The following is a 20,278-nucleotide window of genomic DNA, read 5'->3' on the forward strand; positions in this document are numbered from 1 at the left end:
CAGAACACAGAAAAGGTGAAAGCAATGTCTGGAATTTCTCAACTGTCCAGTTATTTCCAATCGTGTACATATGGCCTCTTGTGTCCTCTCCTCTCACACACTCTTTGCACAAGCTTAACATTGTGTCATGAAGGTAAAGTTAACACTGTGCCCATTAACACACACCAACCATCCTGGCTTCAGCTAAAAATAGGCAGGATTAAGCTCAAGCTGAGATGAGAAAGAGGTGAGGGATGAATAGAGGGAACATTGTGCTCCAAATCTAATTCCCAAGGGCCAGAGGAAGGAAGTAAGGGTCTTGGAGAGATAGAAAGAACATTAGGAGCGAGAGCATACAGTAGAGTACACAAGTACATTAGACACACTGATGTTAAACTGCATCAGTAAATTGATAATTGGTCAATTTTGTTTAACTGTACCCAGTTATTACTCTCACACTCAGATTCACACTAAAACAAACAGGCATTTAAAATGGACGCTTGCATTTTGTGCGTCATATGGGTCCTTGCCCGAATAGGTGGTGTCGCACTTTTTTTTAGCAACTATTGAACGGAAAATGAACTTTAAATATTTGAAGAATAGACAAAGTACCCAATTGCTCATGTAATACCATTGCAATTTCACCGACAGTGTATTCCGTTGGATGCAGAGAAAGTAACGGAATTGCCTTGCTTTGACATTGAACGAAGACAAAGAAGTTCCTCTGGGAGGTTAGCTGGCTTCCTGATAATTTCGTTTGGATTAGCTGGCTAGCAAGCTAACAACAACCCATATTCAAGTGAAATTACCCAAAACAGGTACAGTACTATTAACGATCTGGGTACCAATCGACTTTGTAGCGGGGGGGTTCAAATCAAATTGTATCGGTCACATACACATATTTAGCAGATGTTTGTGCTTCTTGAACGTTTTCCGTAATGAATACACCCCATTTGTCTTCATGGGTGAACATTTTCTGGGAGAAAACACATTTGTTGACTATTTCTCTGTGCTCTAGCAGAGAAACCATGGAGGAGTCAGCAAGCACCATAGAGGTCACTGTGAAGACCCTGGACTCCCAGAGCAGGAGCTACACTGTCCGTAGGGAGGTAGGCTGTGACTTCCTGTTGTTGTTGTTGTTGTCTGCTTTTGTCTTAATCTGAAATCCAACTGAACATATCAGTTTAGATTCCAGGCTACTCCTATGTGGCCTATATTTTGTGCACTTATGAGTGGGAAATATATTTATTCAGCTCTACTAGCAATGCACTGAGCCTCCAACCTCTCCCTCAGTTGACAGTGAAGGAGTTCAAAGAACACATAGCTGCATCAGTGGAGATCCCAGTGGACAAGCAGAGACTAATCTACCAGGGCAGAGTGCTGCAGGATGAGAGGACACTGAACGAATACAGTGAGTAAAAAAGCCAGCAACTATTCTATTCTATTCAAAGGACACAGTAAGTAATATACTACATACATAGTCTCTGATCTGTTGTAAAACAGCAAAACAGTTAACATTGCTGGACATCTTGTGTTATTGAGAATGTACATGAGAGCACCTTGCTCCAGTAACCCCAGGACTTCTCTTCTCTCCCTGTCTTTTCTCCTTTCCTCTTCTCTGCTCTCCTCTCTCATTCTCTATCCTCCACTCTGCTTCTCTGTCCTCCACTCTGCTTCACTGTCCTCCACTCTGCTTCACTGTCCTCCACTCTGCTTCACTGTCCTCCACTCTGCTTCACTGTCCTCCACTCTGCTTCTCTGTCCTCCACTCTGCTTCTCTGTCCTCCACTCTGCTTCTCTGTCCTCCACTCTGCTTCTCTGTCCTCCACTCTGCTTCTCTGTCCTCCACTCTGCTTCACTGTCTTCCACTCTGCTTCACTGTCCTCCACTCTGCTTCACTGTCCTCCACTCTGCTTCACTGTCCTGTCATCCTCTGCTCTTGTTCTCTGTCCTCTCTCCTTCTCTGTCCTCCACTCTCATTCTCTCTCCTCCACTCTCATTCTCTCCTCCTATGGCCTCCTCTCAGATGTGGCTGGTAAGGTGATCCACCTGGTGGAGCGTGCTCCTCCTCAGACCTCCCAGTCTGGCGGTGGGGGAGGAGGAGTGTCCTCAGGGGGAACAGAGGGAGGTGCCACCACCTCCTCCCAGGGAGGCCCCCAGGACCGCAACGGGAACAGCTACGTCATGCTGGGAACCTTTAACCTGCCCGTCAACATCATGGACCCTCAGCAGATACAGGTGAGTCAAGGTTGTGTGTTGGTGTGCACTGTGCAGCTGGTTCATAGTCTTTATTCAGAAAAAATATTGAGCACCTAAAAATGTATTGAATCAAACAGTTTTAATCGGTACCAAATGTGCCTGTAGGATTTGTTGAACATCGAGTGTATTAACAATGAAGTAATACAAGTGTAATAACTGTGGTTTCCTTGGAAGATGCAAGTGCAGCAGATGATGGCAGGAGTGGGAGAAGCAGGAAGGAATACCAGAGTCAGCACCAGCACTCGAGTAAGTCTTCCTTATTACTGTCATATACATTGCCTTTGGAAAGTATTTAGACCCCTTGAATCTTTCCACATTTTGTTACATTACAGCCTTATTCTAAAATGGATTATATAAATAAAAATCATCAGCAATCTACGCATTATACCCCATAATGATGAGGCAAAAACAGGTTTTTAGAAACGTTGGCAAATTTATTAACCATAAAACAGATACCTTATTTACATAAGTATTCAGAGACTCGAAATTGAACTCTGGTTCATCCTGTTTTCATTGATCATCCTTGAGATGTTTCTACATCTTGATTGCGGTCCACCTCTGGTAAATTCAATTGATTGGACATGATTTGGAAAGGCACACACCTGTCTATATAAGGTCCCACAGTTGACAGTACATGTCAGAGCATAAACCAAGCCTTGAGATCGAAGGAATTGTCCGTAGAGCTCCGAGACAGGATTCAAGGCACAGAACAGGGGAAGAGTACCAAAAAATGTCCGCAGCATTGATGGTCCCCAAGAACACAGTGGCCTCCATCACTCTGGAAGAAGTTTGGAACCACCAAGACCCTTCCTAGAGCTGGCCGACCAGCCAAACTGAGCAATCGGGTGGGAAGGGCCTTGGTCAGGGAGGTGACCAAGAACCCGATGGTCACTCTGACAGAGCTCCAGAGTTCCTCTGTGGAGATGGGAGAACCTTCCAGAAGGACAACCATCTCTGCAGCACTCCACCAATTAGGCCTTTGTGGTAAAGTGGCCAAATGGAAGCCACTCCTCAGTAAAAGGCACTTGACAGCCCGCTTGGAGTTTGCCAAAGGGCACCTAAAGGACTCTCAGACCATGAGAAACAAGATTCTCTGGCCTGATGAAACCAAGATGGAACTCTTTGACCTAAATGGCAAGCATCATGTCTGGAGGAAACCTGGCACCATCCCTACGGTGAAGCATAGTGGTGGCAGCATCATGAGGGGATGATTTTCAGCGGCAGGGACTGGGAGACTAGTCAGGATCGAGGGAAAGATGAACGGAGAAATGTACAGAGAGATCCTTGATGAAAACCTGCTCCAGAGCGCTCAGAACCTCAGACTGGGGAGAAGGTTCACCTTCCAACAGGACAACGACCCTAAGCACACAGCCAAGACAACACAGGAGTGGCTTCGGGACAAGTCTCTGAATGTCCTTGAGTGTCCCAGCCAGAGCCTGGACTTGAACCCGATCGAAAATCTCTGGAGAGACCTGAAAATAGCTGTGCAGTGACACTTCCCATCCAACCTGACAGAGCTTGAGAGGATCTGCAGAGAGGCATCAGAGAATATCCCCAAATACAGGTGTGCCAAGCTTGTAGTGTCATACCCAAGAAGACTCGAGGCTGTAAGAGCTGCCAAAGGTGCTTCAACGAAGTACAGAGTAAATGGTCTGAAAATGTATGTAAATGTTATGTTTCATTTTTCATTTGTAATACATTTGCAAAAAAAAGACCAGGTCATCTGATGCAACACTCCATCACTCTCCTTCTTGGTCAAATAGCCCTTACACAGCATGGAGGTTTGTTGGGTCATTGTCCTGTTGAAAAACAAATGATTGTCCCACTAAGTGTAAACCAGATGGGATGGTGTATCACTGCGGAATGCTATGGTAGCCATGCTGGTTAAGTGTGCCTTGAATGCTAAATAAATCACTGACAAAGCACCCCAAAACCATCACACCTCCTCCTCCATGGTTCACAGTGGGAACCACACATGCGGAGATCATCCGTTCATCTACTCAGTGTCTTACAAAGACACATCGTTTGGAACCAAAAACCTAAAATTTGGACTAATCAGATCCAATTTTGAGCCTGTGATCGAACCCACAAATGCTGATGCTTCAGATACTCAACTAGTCTAAAGAAGGCCAGTTTTGTTGCTTCTTTAATCAGAACAACAGTGTTCAGCTGTGTTAACATAATTGCAAAAGGGTTTTCTAATGCTCAATTAGCCTTTTAAAATGATAAACTTGATTTAGCTAACACAATGTGCCATTGGAACACAGGAGGGATGGTTGCGGATAATTGGCCTCTGTACTGCTATGTAGATATATTAAAAATCAGCCGTTTCCAGCTACAATAGTCATTTACAACATTAACAATGCCTACACTGTATTTCTGATCAATTTTATGTTATTTAAATGGACAAAAGAATGTGATTATCTTTCAAAATCAAGGAATATGTGTACACATAGATATCTGTCTATTACATTACTATTAGGGTATGTTTATGATCTGTCTTGTTTGTAGAGCAATGGTTCAGTGGATGTGCATATCAACGTTGACCAATCAGTGCAGAGCGAGCCCAGGATGAGGCTGCAATTGGCTGAGAACTTGCTAAGGGATACCCAGTCTCTGATCCACAGACTGGAGGTACAGTAACAACTCGCATACTATGCTATGTTATGCTCTGCTATTATTCTATATTATAGCGAAATCTATTTTTAGTGCCTAATTGACCTTTTAGACAACATGTTTGTGTTTGCAGGGTCAGCCCAGTGGTGTTCCATCTCAAGCCGAGCCGGAGACATCTCAGTCCACCTCCTCTTCCTCCTCCTCATCCTCTTCCGCTACAGCTGCCACTGCAGGAGCATCCCAGCCTATGGACACCTCCCCTCCTGCTCCACCACCTCCCCCTCCCACCTCCTCCAGCCAGACAGAGGGACCACCCCACCCCGGGCCCAAGTAAGTGCTCGGGAGGGCACAGCGTAGTGTTTCAAATAGAATCAAAACGCATTCTCCTGTTTCTTTCCTACTGAACACATACCTCTCTCTCCCTCTCTCTCTTTCTCTTTCTCTCTCTCTCTGCTTCCTCCACTCCCTCCCCAGCCACCCCAGCCCAGCAGCGCTAGTGGAGGTGTTGTCAGAGGTGAGGAGGGTGGAGGAGAGGCTTCGTCCCTTCATAGAGAGAACTCACTCCATCCTTGGGGCTGCCACTTCAGCAGACTACAACAACAACGTAAACACTACAACTCCATTATATTCAGTTGCACAGCAACTACCTCTTCAACCCATGCAAAACATTATCACACTGTTTTGACTTCAAACTTAAACTCCTGTTACATATTCGTCCTTTAACTTCAATGGTGTCCATGAGAAGAAAAGTTACAACATAAACTGTGCCGCAGAGTTGAGTTAGTCTTCTTGAATAGGTCAGTCACAGTGCTGCTTGCATGAGTGAAATGGAGCCCCAAACAGACTTGAATAAACCACATGTGAATCAGTCACCACTTTGTTCATCTGTCTTCACAGACGCAGGAAAGAGAAGAGGACCAGCACGTTCTCAACCTGGTCGGGGAGTCTCTACGTCTCCTTGGCAACACCCTGGTTGCCCTTAGTGACCTACGTTGTAACCTGGCCACTCCTCCCCCCCGTCACCTCCACGTGGTTCGGCCCATGTCCCACTACGGCTCCCCCGTCCTGCTGCAGGGTGGTATGCCACACCACACCCCCATACCGGTAGGTCACTGTGTGGAGAGAGTCTTCCACATATACTCTCAGTAATTTTAGCACCAGGTTCTAAAACTAAACCTCACTGGTTGGTGGATTCAAATTCAAATCACCAGCTTTTCATACTTTTACCAGCATTTCGCTGTAGGTCTTTTCAAATTTAACTTTGTATATGCACACCATTTTCTTGGGACGTTACTAACTTGACTTGTGTCTTCAGATAAACCTTGGGAACCTTGGAAATTTGGGAACCACAGTCACCATGGCGTCCAATGGGAGGCATGCAGCCGAGGGCTGGGCCCAAACCTCTCAGGCTCCTGGCCAGTCAGAGGGCCAGGCCCTGCTTCCACAGCCCAACACAGCCAATCAGCAGCCAATTCAGGGCCAGGGGGCTCCGCATGTCATCAGAATCACCCACCAGACCATGGAGCCTGTGGTAATGATGCAGATGAACCTGGATGGTGAGGGAGGGGACACGTTTGTTATTTTCTCTCTCTTGCTCTTGGCTCATCTTGGAGTTGTCATGGCCTAACTGTGTCTTTCATGCGTACCAAATAATCAGTACATTAGATATTCATTCCAAACCGAGAGAGACCATAGTCATTGTTGATTTCCTGTAGGAAACTTACAGGTGTGTCCGAGGAGAGCTGTAATGTAGCAAAAGCTTGCATACCCAGTATACATATTCAGAGTTGTAAGTTAATGTCTTCTCCCTGGTTGGTCTCTCTCTTAGAATCTGGCAGCGGCCCTCAGGTCCAAGGACAACCGATCCCTATGGTTACTGGACAGCCTGGTGAGTGCTTTTGACTCCTACATCACCCTATGTTCATTATGGTATTTACACCAGACCCCTATACCACAGTCTCTGAACCACTAGTCCCTGGGATGTTGCTGACCGTTATATCAACTATTTATCTCTGTACTCTCTCAATCTGAAGGTGCTACTCCAGTCCAAATCGCAGGCCTTCCTCCAGAGTTCATGCAGGCCATCGTCCACCAGATCTCTCAGCAGGCTGCTGCCATGGCAACCGCTGCTGCCACGGGTCACCCCGGGCAACCAGGAGTAGGCATCCCCGGGACCACCCCCAGCTCTGACACCTCGGCCCCCCCTCACCCTCACGGGCCTCTGCCCCCTGGAGCCAGGGTGGTGATCACACACCCCTCCTTCTCCCCCCACATCCCCCAGCCTGTGGGCACCAGGGGCACCACCATCAACCTCAGGGCTTCAGTGCCCCCTGCTGGCGGGCAACAGAACCTTCAGGTGAGGAGAGGGGCAGAGATGGAGAAGTCTGTGAGGAATGACTTTGGTCTCTTATGTCCTTGTGCTGTTGTACTTTGACAGGGGTGGCCAATCCTCCTGGAGAGCTACTGGTTTTGCAGACTTTTGTTCCGGCCCTGCTCTAACACACCTGATTCAACTAATCAACTGATCTCTTTGTCCATTTCTTCTCTTCTTCCAGGGCACACCTCTGGCTTCCTCTCCCCTAACTCAGATGATCAGTGGTCTGGTTGGACAGCTACTGATGCCTGGACAACAGATGCCTGGACAACAGATGTTTGGACAGATGCCTGGACAGCAAGGTGAGTGATTGATTGATTGATTGGTTGATTTATTGATTATTATAATGGCTGAATGATGGGTTTTATTTTGTAGTGTTCAAAGAAAATGGACAATGAATCAGAAGTCTTCTTTTTCCCAGTTCCTCCAGGTGATCAGACATCCACCAGCTCCTCCTCAGCCTCCCACTCCTTCTCTTTCTCCACCTCCTCCTCTTCATCCTCTTCTGCCTCCTCCTCCTTCTCCTCCTCCAATCCCGTCCCTCCCCACCCCTCCTGTGGGGCGAACACATCTGGCCAGACCACCACCCACACCACCAACACCACTTCCATGGGCCAGCCACCGGAAGGGGTCGCCGAGGCCAACCTAGCCCAACTCCTGGGCTCCCTACTGGGTGGAGCTAGTGGGCCAGGAGCCCCTGGTTCTGGAGCTAACCCACACATCACTGTGACCGTACCTGGAGTCCCAGGGTTCTTCCAGGGAATGTCAGACTTTATCCAGGTGAGAGAGAAAATTATTGAACCGTATTGGTAACTATTATAATCAATGTGACTGAAAAGTAACTCTTATAATTATGTAATTACTCTGTTATCACGCTGTAATAGAAATTGAAGTAGTCCTAATTAGTAGTAGTCGTAATTAAATGAGTCCTAATTAGTAGAAGTTGCCTGAATTTGTCGAAGTTGTCGGAAGTCGTTTCAAGTTGTAGAAGTTGTCTGAATTCGTCACAGTCATCGAAATGTATATAAGTCTGAATTAGTCGTAATTAGTAGAAGTTGTTGTAATTAGTCAAAGCTGTCGTCATTAGTCGAAGTTGTGGTCATTAGTCGAAGTTGAAGTAGTCGCAATTAGTAGAAGTAAACTCTAGACAACTAGATGACTGTGCAACAAAGTGTCACCCAGTAGTTACCCAATGGTTCCTCTCCCATTTCTAGGCTAACCAACCCATCTTCTCCCGACCCTCACCCGTACCCCTACCCGGCCAGGAGCCTCCCCCTGGCCAAGGCACCCCTAACCCCCCTCACCAGGTGGCCCCTGGGGGTGGAGGGGACCCATCCCTGAGCCCTGAGTTATTTACAGGTATTGTCCAGGGGGTCCTCTCCACCATGATGGGGTCTCTGGGGGCTCCGCAGGGGAACGGGGAGAGCATTGCTCAGTTCATCCAGAGACTGTCTCAGACCACCAACCTCTTCACACCTGGATCTGGAGACGCTGTCGGTGAGTCACTGACGAAAGGGAAAACCTTCTAACACTTATTAACTGTTGTACTTGTCTTTCTTGCACTCATACACACACGTGTCTTTTCTTACTAGCACCAAAAAGATGGCGCCTATTTAGATGGATTTACTTGTAATAATGGGGAATTGTGGTTGCCTTACAATATGAGCATTCAACTTAAATAGGTAAGTGTTTCTGGTTAAAATTGGCTGCCAAATGACTAGAATATACAGTTGAGGTCCGGAGTTTACATACACTTAGGTTGGAGTCATTAAAACTTGTTTTTCAACCACTCCTTCTGTCTGTCTCCTAGAGATGAACATACTTTGGTGCGAAAAGTGCAAATCAATCCCAGAACAACAGCAAAGGACCTTGTGAAGATGCTGGAGGAAACAGGTACAAAAGTATCTATATCCACAGTAAAACGAGTCCTATATCGACATAACCTGAAAGGCCGCTCAGCAAGGAAGAAGCCACTGCTCCAAAACCGGCATAAAAAAGCCAGACTACGGTTTGCAACTGCACATGGGGACAAAGATCGTACTTTTTGGAGAAATGTCCTCTGGTCTGATGAAACAAAAATAGAACTGTTTAACCATAATGACTGTCGTTATGTTTGGAGGAAAAAGGGGGAGGCTTGCTAGCCGAAGAACCCATCCCAACCGTGAAGCACGGGGGTGGCAGCATCATGTTGTGGGGGTGCTTTGCTGCAGGAGGGACTGGTGCACTTCACAAAATAAATGGCATCATGAGGAAGGGAAATTTGTAGATATATTGAAGCAAATCTCAAGACATCAGTCATGAAGTTAAAGCTTGGTCGCAAATGGGTCTTCCAAATGGACAATGACCCCAAGCATACTTCCAAAGTTGTGGCAAAATGACTTAAGGACAACAAAGTCAAGGTATTGGAGTGGCCATCACAAAGCCCTGACCTCAATCCTATAGAAGATTTGTGGGCAGAATTGAAAAAGCGTGTGTGAACAAGGAGGCCTACAAACCTGACTCTGTTACACCAGCTCTGTTAGGAGGAATGGGCCAAAATTCACCCAACTTATTGTGGGCAGCTTGTGGAAGGCTACCTGAAATGTTTGACCCATGTTAAACCATTTAAAAGCAATGCTACCAAATACTAATTGAGTGTATGTAAACTTCTTACTCACTGGGAATGTGATGAAAGAAATAAAAGCTGAAATAAATAATTCTCTCTACTATTATTCTGAAATTTCACATTCTTAAAATAAAGTGGTGATCCTAACTGACCTAAAATAGGGATTTTTTACAAGGATTAAATGTCAGGAATTGTGAAAAACTGAGTTTAAGTGTGTTTGGCTAAGGTGTATGTAAACGTCCGACTGTAAATGTAAAAAATATATATATTTTGTACAAATCTACACCTGTGATAGCGTTCTTGGAAAAGTGAAAGAAGACCGAAGTGTCTTTGTTTTTGCTGAACATATTCTTTGACCTCATCTCTCTGCAGGGTTCTTTGGGGACCTGTTGTCCCTGGTGTGTCACAGTTTCTCCATGGTGGACATGGTGTTGTTACTCCATGGTAACGCCCAGCCAATCAGCCGGATCCAGCCCCAGCTCACTGAATTCTTCAACCAGCACTACCTGCAGGGTCGAGAGCCTACTGACGCCAATATCAACGTGAGTATCTCTGCTCTACTGCCAGCTGCTGTCTTAATGAGAATCATGACATGAAATTGGCACAGTATCCTCTCCATTTGCAGTGAACTTTATTAAGGCCAATGTTTGTGGCATCTCAACTCAAAAGATTAGAAACTGAACGCACTATGTTTTGTCTTTTCAGGCAGCATCTGTGGACCTCATCAATGATCTGGAGGAGTACATAGCAGAGAGCTTTGTAAGTCTCCCACTCTCTGACTATTAAATTGTCGCAATATGTTTAGAATATTGTAATAATACAGTACCCTGTCTCTCTCTCAGGCCACAGTGACTGTGAGAGAGGGCGTGGACATCATTCAAACCAACATCACCTTCCTTAGACAGCAGTTTACCCGCGTGGCAACACACATCCTACGCTGCACAGGTGAAACACTCAAACCCCTTGTGTAAAGCTTTTCTATACTGGGTCCTACACATTGTTACCAAACTGGTTTACCGGACTACTGTCAACCCTAGTCTAGTACCTAACAGCAGCATGACTGTAAATCTGTTGCTGGTGTTGTGTGTCTCTACCTCTCTGCAGACCAAACGTTTGGTCACCGCCTGCTGCTGCTCTGCACCCAGGGTCTGTTTGAGTGTCTGGCTCTCAACCTTTACTGTCTCCGAGGGGAACAGAGAGCACTCACCCAAGTCATCAACCACCGCATCGTTAGTACACTCCTCCACTACTCTATCCACTCTACTATTTGATAGACTTGAGTGTTTCCCAACCCGGTCCTCAGGACCCATAGCCGGTCAACAACATTTTCCCATTTCAGTACAAGCTAGTTGCTAAACTAGTCATTGAATGAATCAGTTGAATCCCATTGTATCTGGTAGGTTGTGGGTTGAGTCCTGGTATATCTGCTTGGTGTGTATGATGTAAAGATCTATACATGTTTTCTCTCTCCTCTCTATGTCCACAGAGGAGGATGTCAGCAGAGGTCAACCCCAGCCTGGTCAACTGGCTGACCAGTATGATGACCATGAGACTCCACGTCATCCTGGAGCACAACCCAGTCACCGAGAACCACATCCAGCACTATGTCATCCACACACGGAGAGCAGAGCCTGGGGCACAGGCTGGACAGCAGACAGACACACAGAGTGTGGAGGTGAGTGATTGTGTGTGTGTGTGTTTGTGGTCAGTCTTTCCAGGTGTTGTTATCTGAGGGTTATAAGGACACTGCATGGTTGGGCTTGCCTAGAAAAACATCTGGTAATACCAGGAAATCAGCAAGGAACACAAAGTTCAGACAGCTTTGAGGACATGGTTATCTTTGTCTTCAGACAGTACAGCTAACCTTAGTTAACCTACTCTCCTCTCTCTACCTATCTAGATGGATGAAGGTCTGTCCCCGGCCCCGGCCACCACTGCAGAGGAGGCCATGGCTTCATCAGGGAACAGACAGGAGGTCGGAGCATATCCCGGGGTGACCGCCCCCTCGCAGAGAGCATCATCAGGGGAGAACAGAGGAGCTGTTGCCATGGCAGCAGGAGGAAGGGAGGAGTCTGGAGGAGACGTGGAGCCCTGGGCAGCTGCAGTGCCCCCTGTAAGGACATAGGACCTATGCTTTATTGTTTAGGGGTTAAGTGCCTTGCTCAAGGACACAATGGCTTCTAGGATACCTAGAATTCCCCAGTCAGACATGGGATTTGATCTTGTGACTATTCGGTTACAGGCTCACCTGTTTAACCACTGAGCTGTGTGTTTGGGTTCATCAGGAGTGGGTTCCTATCATCAGACACGACATGCTGTCTCAGAGGAAGATGAAGGCTCAGCCCCCTCTGTCTGATGCATACCTCCATGGGATGCCTGCCAAGAGGAGGAAGGTGAGCTGTCCATCTGCTTAGAAACCTAATGTGCCATTGTAAATTATAATTATTTGTCATGAGGACGCTATGCCCATTAAGTAATACCGGGCCAAGGAATATTCTCAACAGAAAGTCTGTAGTCTGTATACCTGGTTATTCTAACAGTGTTTCTATAGGAATTGAGACATTTTGATACGGAAGAGGGGAATTAGCGTTTATCATTGGACAATTTTGTGTAATACCTCCCAATTTCAAAACATATTATTCTCCTGTTTCGTGCCTACTGAACACAGCTCTGGTTAGTGTTGACCTGTTGTTATCCCCCTCTCGCAGACCCACCAGGGTGAAGGCCCTCACCTGTCCCTGTCTGAGGCAGTGAGCCGGGCGGCCCGTGCGGCAGGAGTCAGACCTGTCACTACCCCAGATAGCCTCCAGGGAGAGCTAGAGGAGCCAGAGCTTCAGGAGGCCTACCAAGAACAGGTAAATCCAATCACATGTACAGTGCATTCGGAAAGTATTCAGACCCCTTGACTTTTTCCACATTTTCTTATGTTACCTTAGTTTAAAATAAGGTATTAAATTTGTTTTTTTTCTTCATCAATCTACACACAATACCCCATAATGGCAAAGCAAAATCTGAAGTATTCAGACCCTTTACTCAGTACTTTGTTGAAGCACCTTTGACAGTGATTACAGCCTTGAGTATTCTTGGGTATGAAGCTACAAGCTTGGCACACCTGTATTTGGGGAGTTTCTCCCATTCTTCTCTGCAGATCCTCTCGAGCTCTGTATGGTTGGATGGAGAGCGTCGCTGCACAGGTATTTTCATGTCTCTCCAGAGATGTTTGATCGGGTTCAAGTCCGGGCTCTGGCTGGGCAACTCAAGGACATTCAGATACTTGTCCCGAAGCCACTTCAGCATCGTCTTGGCTGTGTGCTTAGGGTCGTTGTCCTGTTGGAAGTTGAACCTTCGCTCCAGTCTGTTGTCCTGAGCGCTCTGGAGCAGGTTTTCATCAAGGATCTCTCTGTACTTTTCTCTGTTCATCTTTGCCTCGATCCTGACTAGTCTCACAGTCACTGCTTCTAAAAAACATGCTGCCACCACCATGCTTCACCGTAGGGATTAGAGGTCGACCGATTAATTGGAATGGCCGATTAATTCGGGCCGATTTCAAGTTTTCATAACAATCGGAAATCTGTATTTTTTTTTACAACTTTATTTAACTAGTCAAGTCAGTTAAGAACACATTCTTACTTTCATTGACGGCCTAGGAACGGTGGGTTAACTGCCTTGTTCAGGGGCAGAGCGACAGATTTTTACTTTGTCAGCTCAGGGATTCAATCTTGCAACCTTACGGTTAACTAGTCCAACACTCTAACCACCTGCCTCACGAGGAGCCTGCCTGTTACGCGAATGCAGTAAGAAGCCAAGGTAAGGCCAAGGTATCTTATAAAAAACAATCAATCAATCATAATCACTAGTTACATGGTTGATGATATTACTAGTTTATCTAGCGTGTCCTGTGTTGCATATAATCGATGCGGTGCACATTCGCGAAAAAGGACTGTTGTTGCTCCAACGTGTAACTAACCATAAACATCAATGTATTTCTTAAAATCAATACACAGAAGTATATATTTTTAAACCTGCATATTTAGCTAAAAGAAATCCAGGTTAGCAGGCAATATTAACCCGTTGAAATTGTGTCACTTCTCTTGCGTTCATTGCACGCAGAGTCAGGGTATATGCAACCGTTTGGGCTGCCTGGCTCGTTGCAAACTAATTTGCCAGAATTTTACGTAATTATGACATTACATTGAAGGTTGTACAATGTAACAGCAATATCTAGACTTAGTGATGCCACCTGTTAGATAATAGCGTTTCAAACGTCACTCGCTCTGAGACTTGGAGTAGTTATTCCCCTTGCTCTGCATGAATAACACTGCTTCGAGGGTGGCTGTTGTGTTTTCCTGGTTCGAGCCCAGGTAGGAGCGAGAAGAGGGACGGAAGCTATACTGCTACAGTGGCAATACTAAAGTGCCTATAAGAACTTCCAATAGTCAACGGTATATGAAATACAAACCGTATAGAGAGAAATAGTCCTATAATTCCTATAATAACTACAACCTAAAACTTCTTACCTGGGAATATTGAAGACTCATGTTAAAAGGAACCACCAGCTTTCATATGTTCTGTCATGTTCTGAGCAAGGAACTTAAACGTTAGCTTTCTTACATGGCACATTATGTACTTTTACTTTCTTCTCCAACACTTTGTTTTTGCATTATTTAAACCAAATTGAACATGTTTCATTATTTATTTGAGGCTAAATAGATTTTTTCATTACTGTTATTATTAAGTTAAAATAAGTGTTCATTCAGTATTGTTGAAATTGTCATTATTACAACAACAAAAATCGGCCGATTAATCGGTATCGGCGGTCTTTGGTCCTCCAATAATCGGTATCGGCGTTAAAAAAATCATAATCGGTCGACCACTAGTAGGGATGGTGCCAGGTTTCATCCAGACATGACGCTTGGCATTCAGACCAAAGAGTTCAATCTTGGTTTCATCAGACCAGAAAACCCTGTTTCTCATGGTCTGAGAGTCCTTTAGTTACCTTTTGGCAAACTCCAAGTGGGCTGTCATGTGCCTTTTACTGAGGAGTGGATTCCGTCTGGCCACTCTACCATAAAGGCCTGATTGGTGGAGTGTTGCAGAGATGGTTGTCCTTCTGGCAGGTTCCATCTCCACAGAGGAACTCTGGAGCTCTGTCAGCGACGATCGGGTTCTTGGTCACCTCCCCGACCAAGGCCCTTTTCACCCGATTGCTCAGTTTGGCCGGGTCTTGGTGATTCCAAACATCTTCCATTTAAGAATGAAGGAAGCCACTGTTCTTGGGGACCTTCAATGCTGCAGACATTTTTTGGTACCCTTCCCCAGATTTGTGCCTCGACACAGTCCCGTCTCGGAGTTCTACAGACAATTCCTTTGACCTCGTGGCTTGGTATTTTTATTTTATTTTATTTCACCTTTATTTAACCAGGTAGGCTAGTTGAGAACAAGTTCTCATTTACAACTGCGACCTGGCCAAGATAAAGCATAGCAGTGTGAACAGACAACACAGAGTTACACATGGAGTAAACAATTAACAAGTCAATAACACAGTAGAAAAAAAGAGAGAGTCTATATACATTGTGTGCAAAAGGCATGAGGAGGTAGGCGAATAATTACAATTTTGCAGATTAACACTGGAGTGATAAATGATCAGATGGTCATGTACAGGTAGAGATACTGGTGTGCAAAAGAGCAGAAAAGTAAATAAATATAAACAGTATGGGCATGAGGTAGGTAAATTGGGTGGGCTATTTACCAATAGACTATATACAGCTGCAGCGATCGGTTAGCTGCTCAGATAGCAGATGTTTGAAGTTGGTGAGGGAGATAAAAGTCTCCAACTTCAGCGATTTTTGCAATTCGTTCCAGTCACAGGCAGTAGAGAACTGGAACGAAAGGCGACCAAATGAGGTGTTGGCTTTAGGGATGATCAGTGAGATACACCTGCTGGAGCGCGTGCTACGGGTGGGTGTTGCCATCGTGACCAGTGAACTGAGATAAGGTGGAGCTTTACCTAGCATGGACTTGTAGATGACCTGGAGCCAGTGGGTCTGGAGACGAATATGTAGCGAGGGCCAGCCGACTAGAGCATACAGGTCGCAGTGGTGGCTGGTATAAGGTGCTTTAGTAACAAAACGGATGGCACTGTGATAAACTGCATCCAGTTTGCTGAGTAGAGTATTGGAGGCCATTTTGTAGATGACATCGCCAAAGTCGAGGATCGGTAGGATAGTCAGTTTTACTAGGGTAAGTTTGGCGGCGTGAGTGAAGGAGGCTTTGTTGCGGAATAGAAAGCCGACTCTAGATTTGATTTTAGATTGGAGATGTTTGATATGAGTCTGGAAGGAGAGTTTACAGTCTAGCCAGACACCTAGGTACTTATAGATGTCCACATATTCTAGGTCGGAACCATCCAGGGTGGTGATGCTAGACGGGCGTGCGGGTGCAGGCAGCGAACGGTTGAAAAGCATGCATTTGGTTTTACTAGCTTTTAAGAACAGTTGGAGGCCACGGAAGGAGTGTTGTATGGTGTTGAAGCTCGTTTGGAGGTTAGATAGCACAGTGTCCAAGGAAGGGCCGGAAGTATACAGAATGGTGTCGTCTGAGTAGAGGTGGATCAGGGAATCGTCCGCAGCAAGAGCAACATCATTGATATATACAGAGAAAAGAGTCGGCCCGAGAATTGAACCCTGTGGCACCCCCATAGAGACTGCCAGAGGACCGGACAACATGCCCTCCGATTTGACACACTGAACTCTGTCTGCAAAGTAGTTGGTGAACCAGGCCAGGCAGTCATTAGAAAAACCGAGGCTACTGAGTCTGCCGATAAGAATATGGTGATTGACAGAGTCGAAAGCCTTGGCCAGGTCGATGAAGACTGCTGCACAGTACTGTCTTTTATCGATGGCGGTTATGATATCGTTTAGTACCTTGAGCGTGGCTGAGGTACACCCGTGACCGGCTCGGAAACCAGATTGCACAGCGGAGAAGGTACGGTGGGATTCGAGATGGTCAGTGACCTGTTTGTTGACTTGGCTTTCGAAGACCTTAGATAGGCAGGGCAGGATGGATATAGGTCTGTAACAGTTTGGGTCCCGGGTGTCTCCCCCTTTGAAGAGGGGGATGACTGCGGCAGTTTTCCAATCCTTGGGGATCTCAGACGATATGAAAGAGAGGTTGAACAGGCTGGTAATAGGGGTTGCGAGAATGACGGCGGATAGTTTCAGAAATAGAGGGTCCAGATTGTCAAGCCCGGCTGATTTGTACGGGTCCAGGTTTTGCAGCTCTTTCAGAACATCTGCTATCTGGATTTGGTTAAAGGAGAACCTGGAGAGGCTTGGGCGAGTAGCTGTGGGGGGCGGATCTGTTGGCCGAAGTTGGAGTAGCCAAGAGGAAGGCATGGCCAGCCGTTGAGAAATGCTTGTTGAAGTTTTCGATAATCATGGATTTATCGGTGGTGACCGTGTTACCTAGCCTCAGTGCAGTGGGCAGCTGGGAGGAGGTGCTCTTGTTCTCCATGGACTTCACAGTGTCCCAGAACTTTTTGGAGTTGGAGCTACAGGATGCAAATTTCTGCCTGAAGAAGCTGGCCTTGGCTTTCCTGACTGACTGCGTGTATTGGTTCCTGACTTCCCTGAACAGTTGCAAATCGCGGTGACTATTCGATGCTATTGCAGTTTGCCACAGGATGTTTTTGTGCTGGTCGAGGGCAGTCAGGTCTGGAGTGAACCAAGGGCTATATCTGTATTTGCTCTGACATGCACTGTCAACTGTGGGACCTTATATAGACAGGTGTGTGCCTTTACAAGTCATGTCCAATCAATGGAATTTACCGAAGGTGGACTCCAATCAAGTTGTAGAAACATCTCAAGGATGATCAATGAAAACAGGATGCACCTGAGCTCAATCTCGAGTCTCATAACAAAGGGTCTGAATACTTATGTAAATAAGCTATTTCTGTTTTAAAGTGTTAATACATTTGTAAAAATTTATAAAAACCTGTTTTTGCTTGGTCATTATGGGATATTGTGTGTAGATTGATGAAAATGTTTTATTTAATCAATTTTAGAGTAAGGCTGTAAAGTAACAAAATGTGGAAAAGTCAAGGGGTCTGAATACTTCCCGAATACACTGTACATTATTAATAACCTCAAAGTATGGGCGGAACCACAGAAGCATTTCAAAAGTATATGAACCGGGCCTAAACCTAAAAAATGTTTGGCTCACTTTCACTCTGAAACAGCAGGGTGAACGAGACTTTAAAGCGTGGCAACGTGAGACTGACCAACCCTAACCTTGACTCCTATGTTTCTCAGGTGAGGAGTGACATCAAGGAGAGAGTGAGAGATGACCCAGAATTCAGCTCCCAGCGTTTCCCCAACACACACCGGGCATTTTCTCTTGACGACTCCTAAATATTATTGGTCCTCAGGCCTGTCAACCATTCCATCTAGTCAATCAGTTTTCTCCCTGGATGACTCAAAATCTGATTGGTCGCCACACCTGTCAATAACCCTATCTAGCCAATCACTCACAACCATGATGTATCCAGCATCATGCATCTCAACATCACATCCCAAAACATGTCTGCTCTATTCGTGAAATGTCTATCTTCAACATTCTGTAACACGCCCCAGATTCGATTCTGCAACATTCCCTGTGGGTCTGTCATGTCCAGTGAACAACAAAGAGAAAAGAAAACACAAGAGTCTTGACTTGCTTAAATCCTGCTTTCTCATTGAAATGACACGTATTTAAAACCGAGAAGAGCTTTACAACCGGTCTGTCATCTATCAATGGAAAATGTCAGTCTCTCTGTGGTATCTCCCCTAAAGCACCGCTTTCTCATTCCAACAAACTTGTTTCTAACCGGTTGTGGTCATCTGTATGTCTGGTTGTCCTTAAGGTTTTGCTGTAACTTGTAAATTAGCACAAATTGTACATTGTATTAAGAACGTGATGTAATAATATTCTAGTGATAATGCAAAAGCTATTCCTTGTAAAGTAACAAAAACCTTCCGTAGGCTTTTTTTGGGGGTGGTGTTTAGTTTGGTATCCTGACTAGAGATGAAAGAAGCACAGATTCTACATGTTGACTGGCCTGGTTAAACCAGACTGAACCGTGCGAACAATTGAAACAGTGGTGAGCGCAACATTGTCTGGTGTAATCGTGCTACATCTTTACGTATTTACTTTCAGGATAGAGAGGATGGTAGAGGTTTAGGTGTTAGGGGTGATTATCATGTCATCAGTGACATTTTGAGTTTAGCTATTTTAAAGTGACTGTGAATACGAGGCTCAATGGTGTTTTAGCCATAATTATGTTAAGTTGTAATAATAACCGCCATAATTAAGACCATGATAAAGATAAGTCTCGTTTTATGCCATTGTATTTCTTTCTAGGCGACCACGGCTATCATTTCTAGAACCTAACTGTTGTAAAAAGTTGAATGCTATGTAACCTGTGAACATTGCTTTAAAATAAATTGTCGATGTCGAAAAGCTAACTTTGTGAAATAAGGGATTTTTTAAATATATTTTTTTCAACAATTGATTGACTGATTGAGCCTTCGGCTCTTGCAGAAATGTAAATATGATTGAAGTTGTCAGATAAGTGTCTGGTGCGGTCCTTTTGTGTTAAGGTGCTAATGTTGGGTAGGATGATATGACTCAAGTCAAGAATATCAGCAGATACACATTTATAATCACTAGATAGTTTTATTCACACATACATAGCCAGGTTATTGCAACAACCACAAACACACGGCACTAGAAGAGAATGATTCATTGTCATTTTTTCCATTATGATTTTTGTACTGATTGAATTTTACTGATACTAAAGAGTTAGGTAACACGTTACTTGAAGGGGATAAAACCGTAATGAAAGAGATCGTAACAACTTTACAAGTGTTCCAGTATCATTCATAACAACCTTCATAACTTATTTAATCAACGTCATTCATGAGGTGTTATGAATGCCTTACGTATGCCCCTTCAAAGTCAAGTGTTATTGAGTATTAACGGTCATGCTAGATTTAACACATGGCATGCTTTGTCACCTAGTTTAAGAAAGCATTGTAGTCTCAAACACACACATGTTGAGTGAAACATATTTTATCAATGATGCAGAGGAAGCTTGAGTCGCATTCTGATGACAGGTACTCAATATTCTACACACACTCCTTTTTTTGCAACTTATAATAACCATTAAACTAAAAGTCAACTGTCATTCTAATCAAGAGTATTGTTTACCGTTCAGAAAATAACAGAGAAGTCTCAGTCCCGAACAGGCAAATGCACATTTTCAGAAGCATGACTCCAGAGTGCTATATACACTATATATACAAAGGTATGTGGACACCCCTTCATATTAGTGGATTTGGCTATTTCAGCCAAATTACAAACCTGACAGGTGTATAAAATCGAGCACACAGCCATGCAATCTCCATAGA

The 20,278-nt window shown here is 45.0% G+C and overlaps 1 protein-coding gene across 3 annotated transcripts; it reads left to right on the forward strand.

Moving 5' to 3' along the window:
* The first annotated feature begins 296 nt into the window (after positions 1-296).
* bag6l (BCL2 associated athanogene 6, like) lies at positions 297-19,333 on the forward strand. Of its 3 annotated transcripts, none has more exons than XM_024395518.2 (24): positions 297-797; positions 1,001-1,088; positions 1,273-1,390; positions 2,006-2,217; positions 2,413-2,484; positions 4,750-4,872; positions 4,988-5,184; positions 5,329-5,458; positions 5,752-5,958; positions 6,170-6,410; positions 6,683-6,742; positions 6,888-7,210; positions 7,410-7,530; positions 7,650-8,008; positions 8,494-8,725; positions 10,206-10,375; positions 10,539-10,592; positions 10,676-10,778; positions 10,938-11,062; positions 11,320-11,508; positions 11,734-11,946; positions 12,119-12,226; positions 12,542-12,688; positions 18,143-19,333. In XM_024395518.2, exons 2-24 carry the CDS (start codon positions 1,008-1,010, stop codon positions 18,239-18,241), a joined length of 3,684 nt encoding a protein of 1,227 aa, XP_024251286.1. In that variant the 5' UTR covers positions 297-797; positions 1,001-1,007; the 3' UTR covers positions 18,242-19,333. The 3 variants fall into 3 exon arrangements, with proteins under 3 accessions (XP_024251286.1, XP_024251285.1, XP_024251284.1); XM_024395517.2 differs by having other exon boundaries at positions 298-797; positions 998-1,088; positions 8,443-8,725; XM_024395516.2 differs by having other exon boundaries at positions 299-797; positions 8,443-8,725.
* The last annotated feature ends 945 nt before the right edge of the window (positions 19,334-20,278 follow it).

The sequence above is a fragment of the Oncorhynchus tshawytscha genome, unplaced genomic scaffold (assembly GCF_018296145.1).
Source record: "Oncorhynchus tshawytscha isolate Ot180627B unplaced genomic scaffold, Otsh_v2.0 Un_scaffold_1528_pilon_pilon, whole genome shotgun sequence".
Classification (NCBI taxonomy): domain Eukaryota; kingdom Metazoa; phylum Chordata; class Actinopteri; order Salmoniformes; family Salmonidae; genus Oncorhynchus; species Oncorhynchus tshawytscha.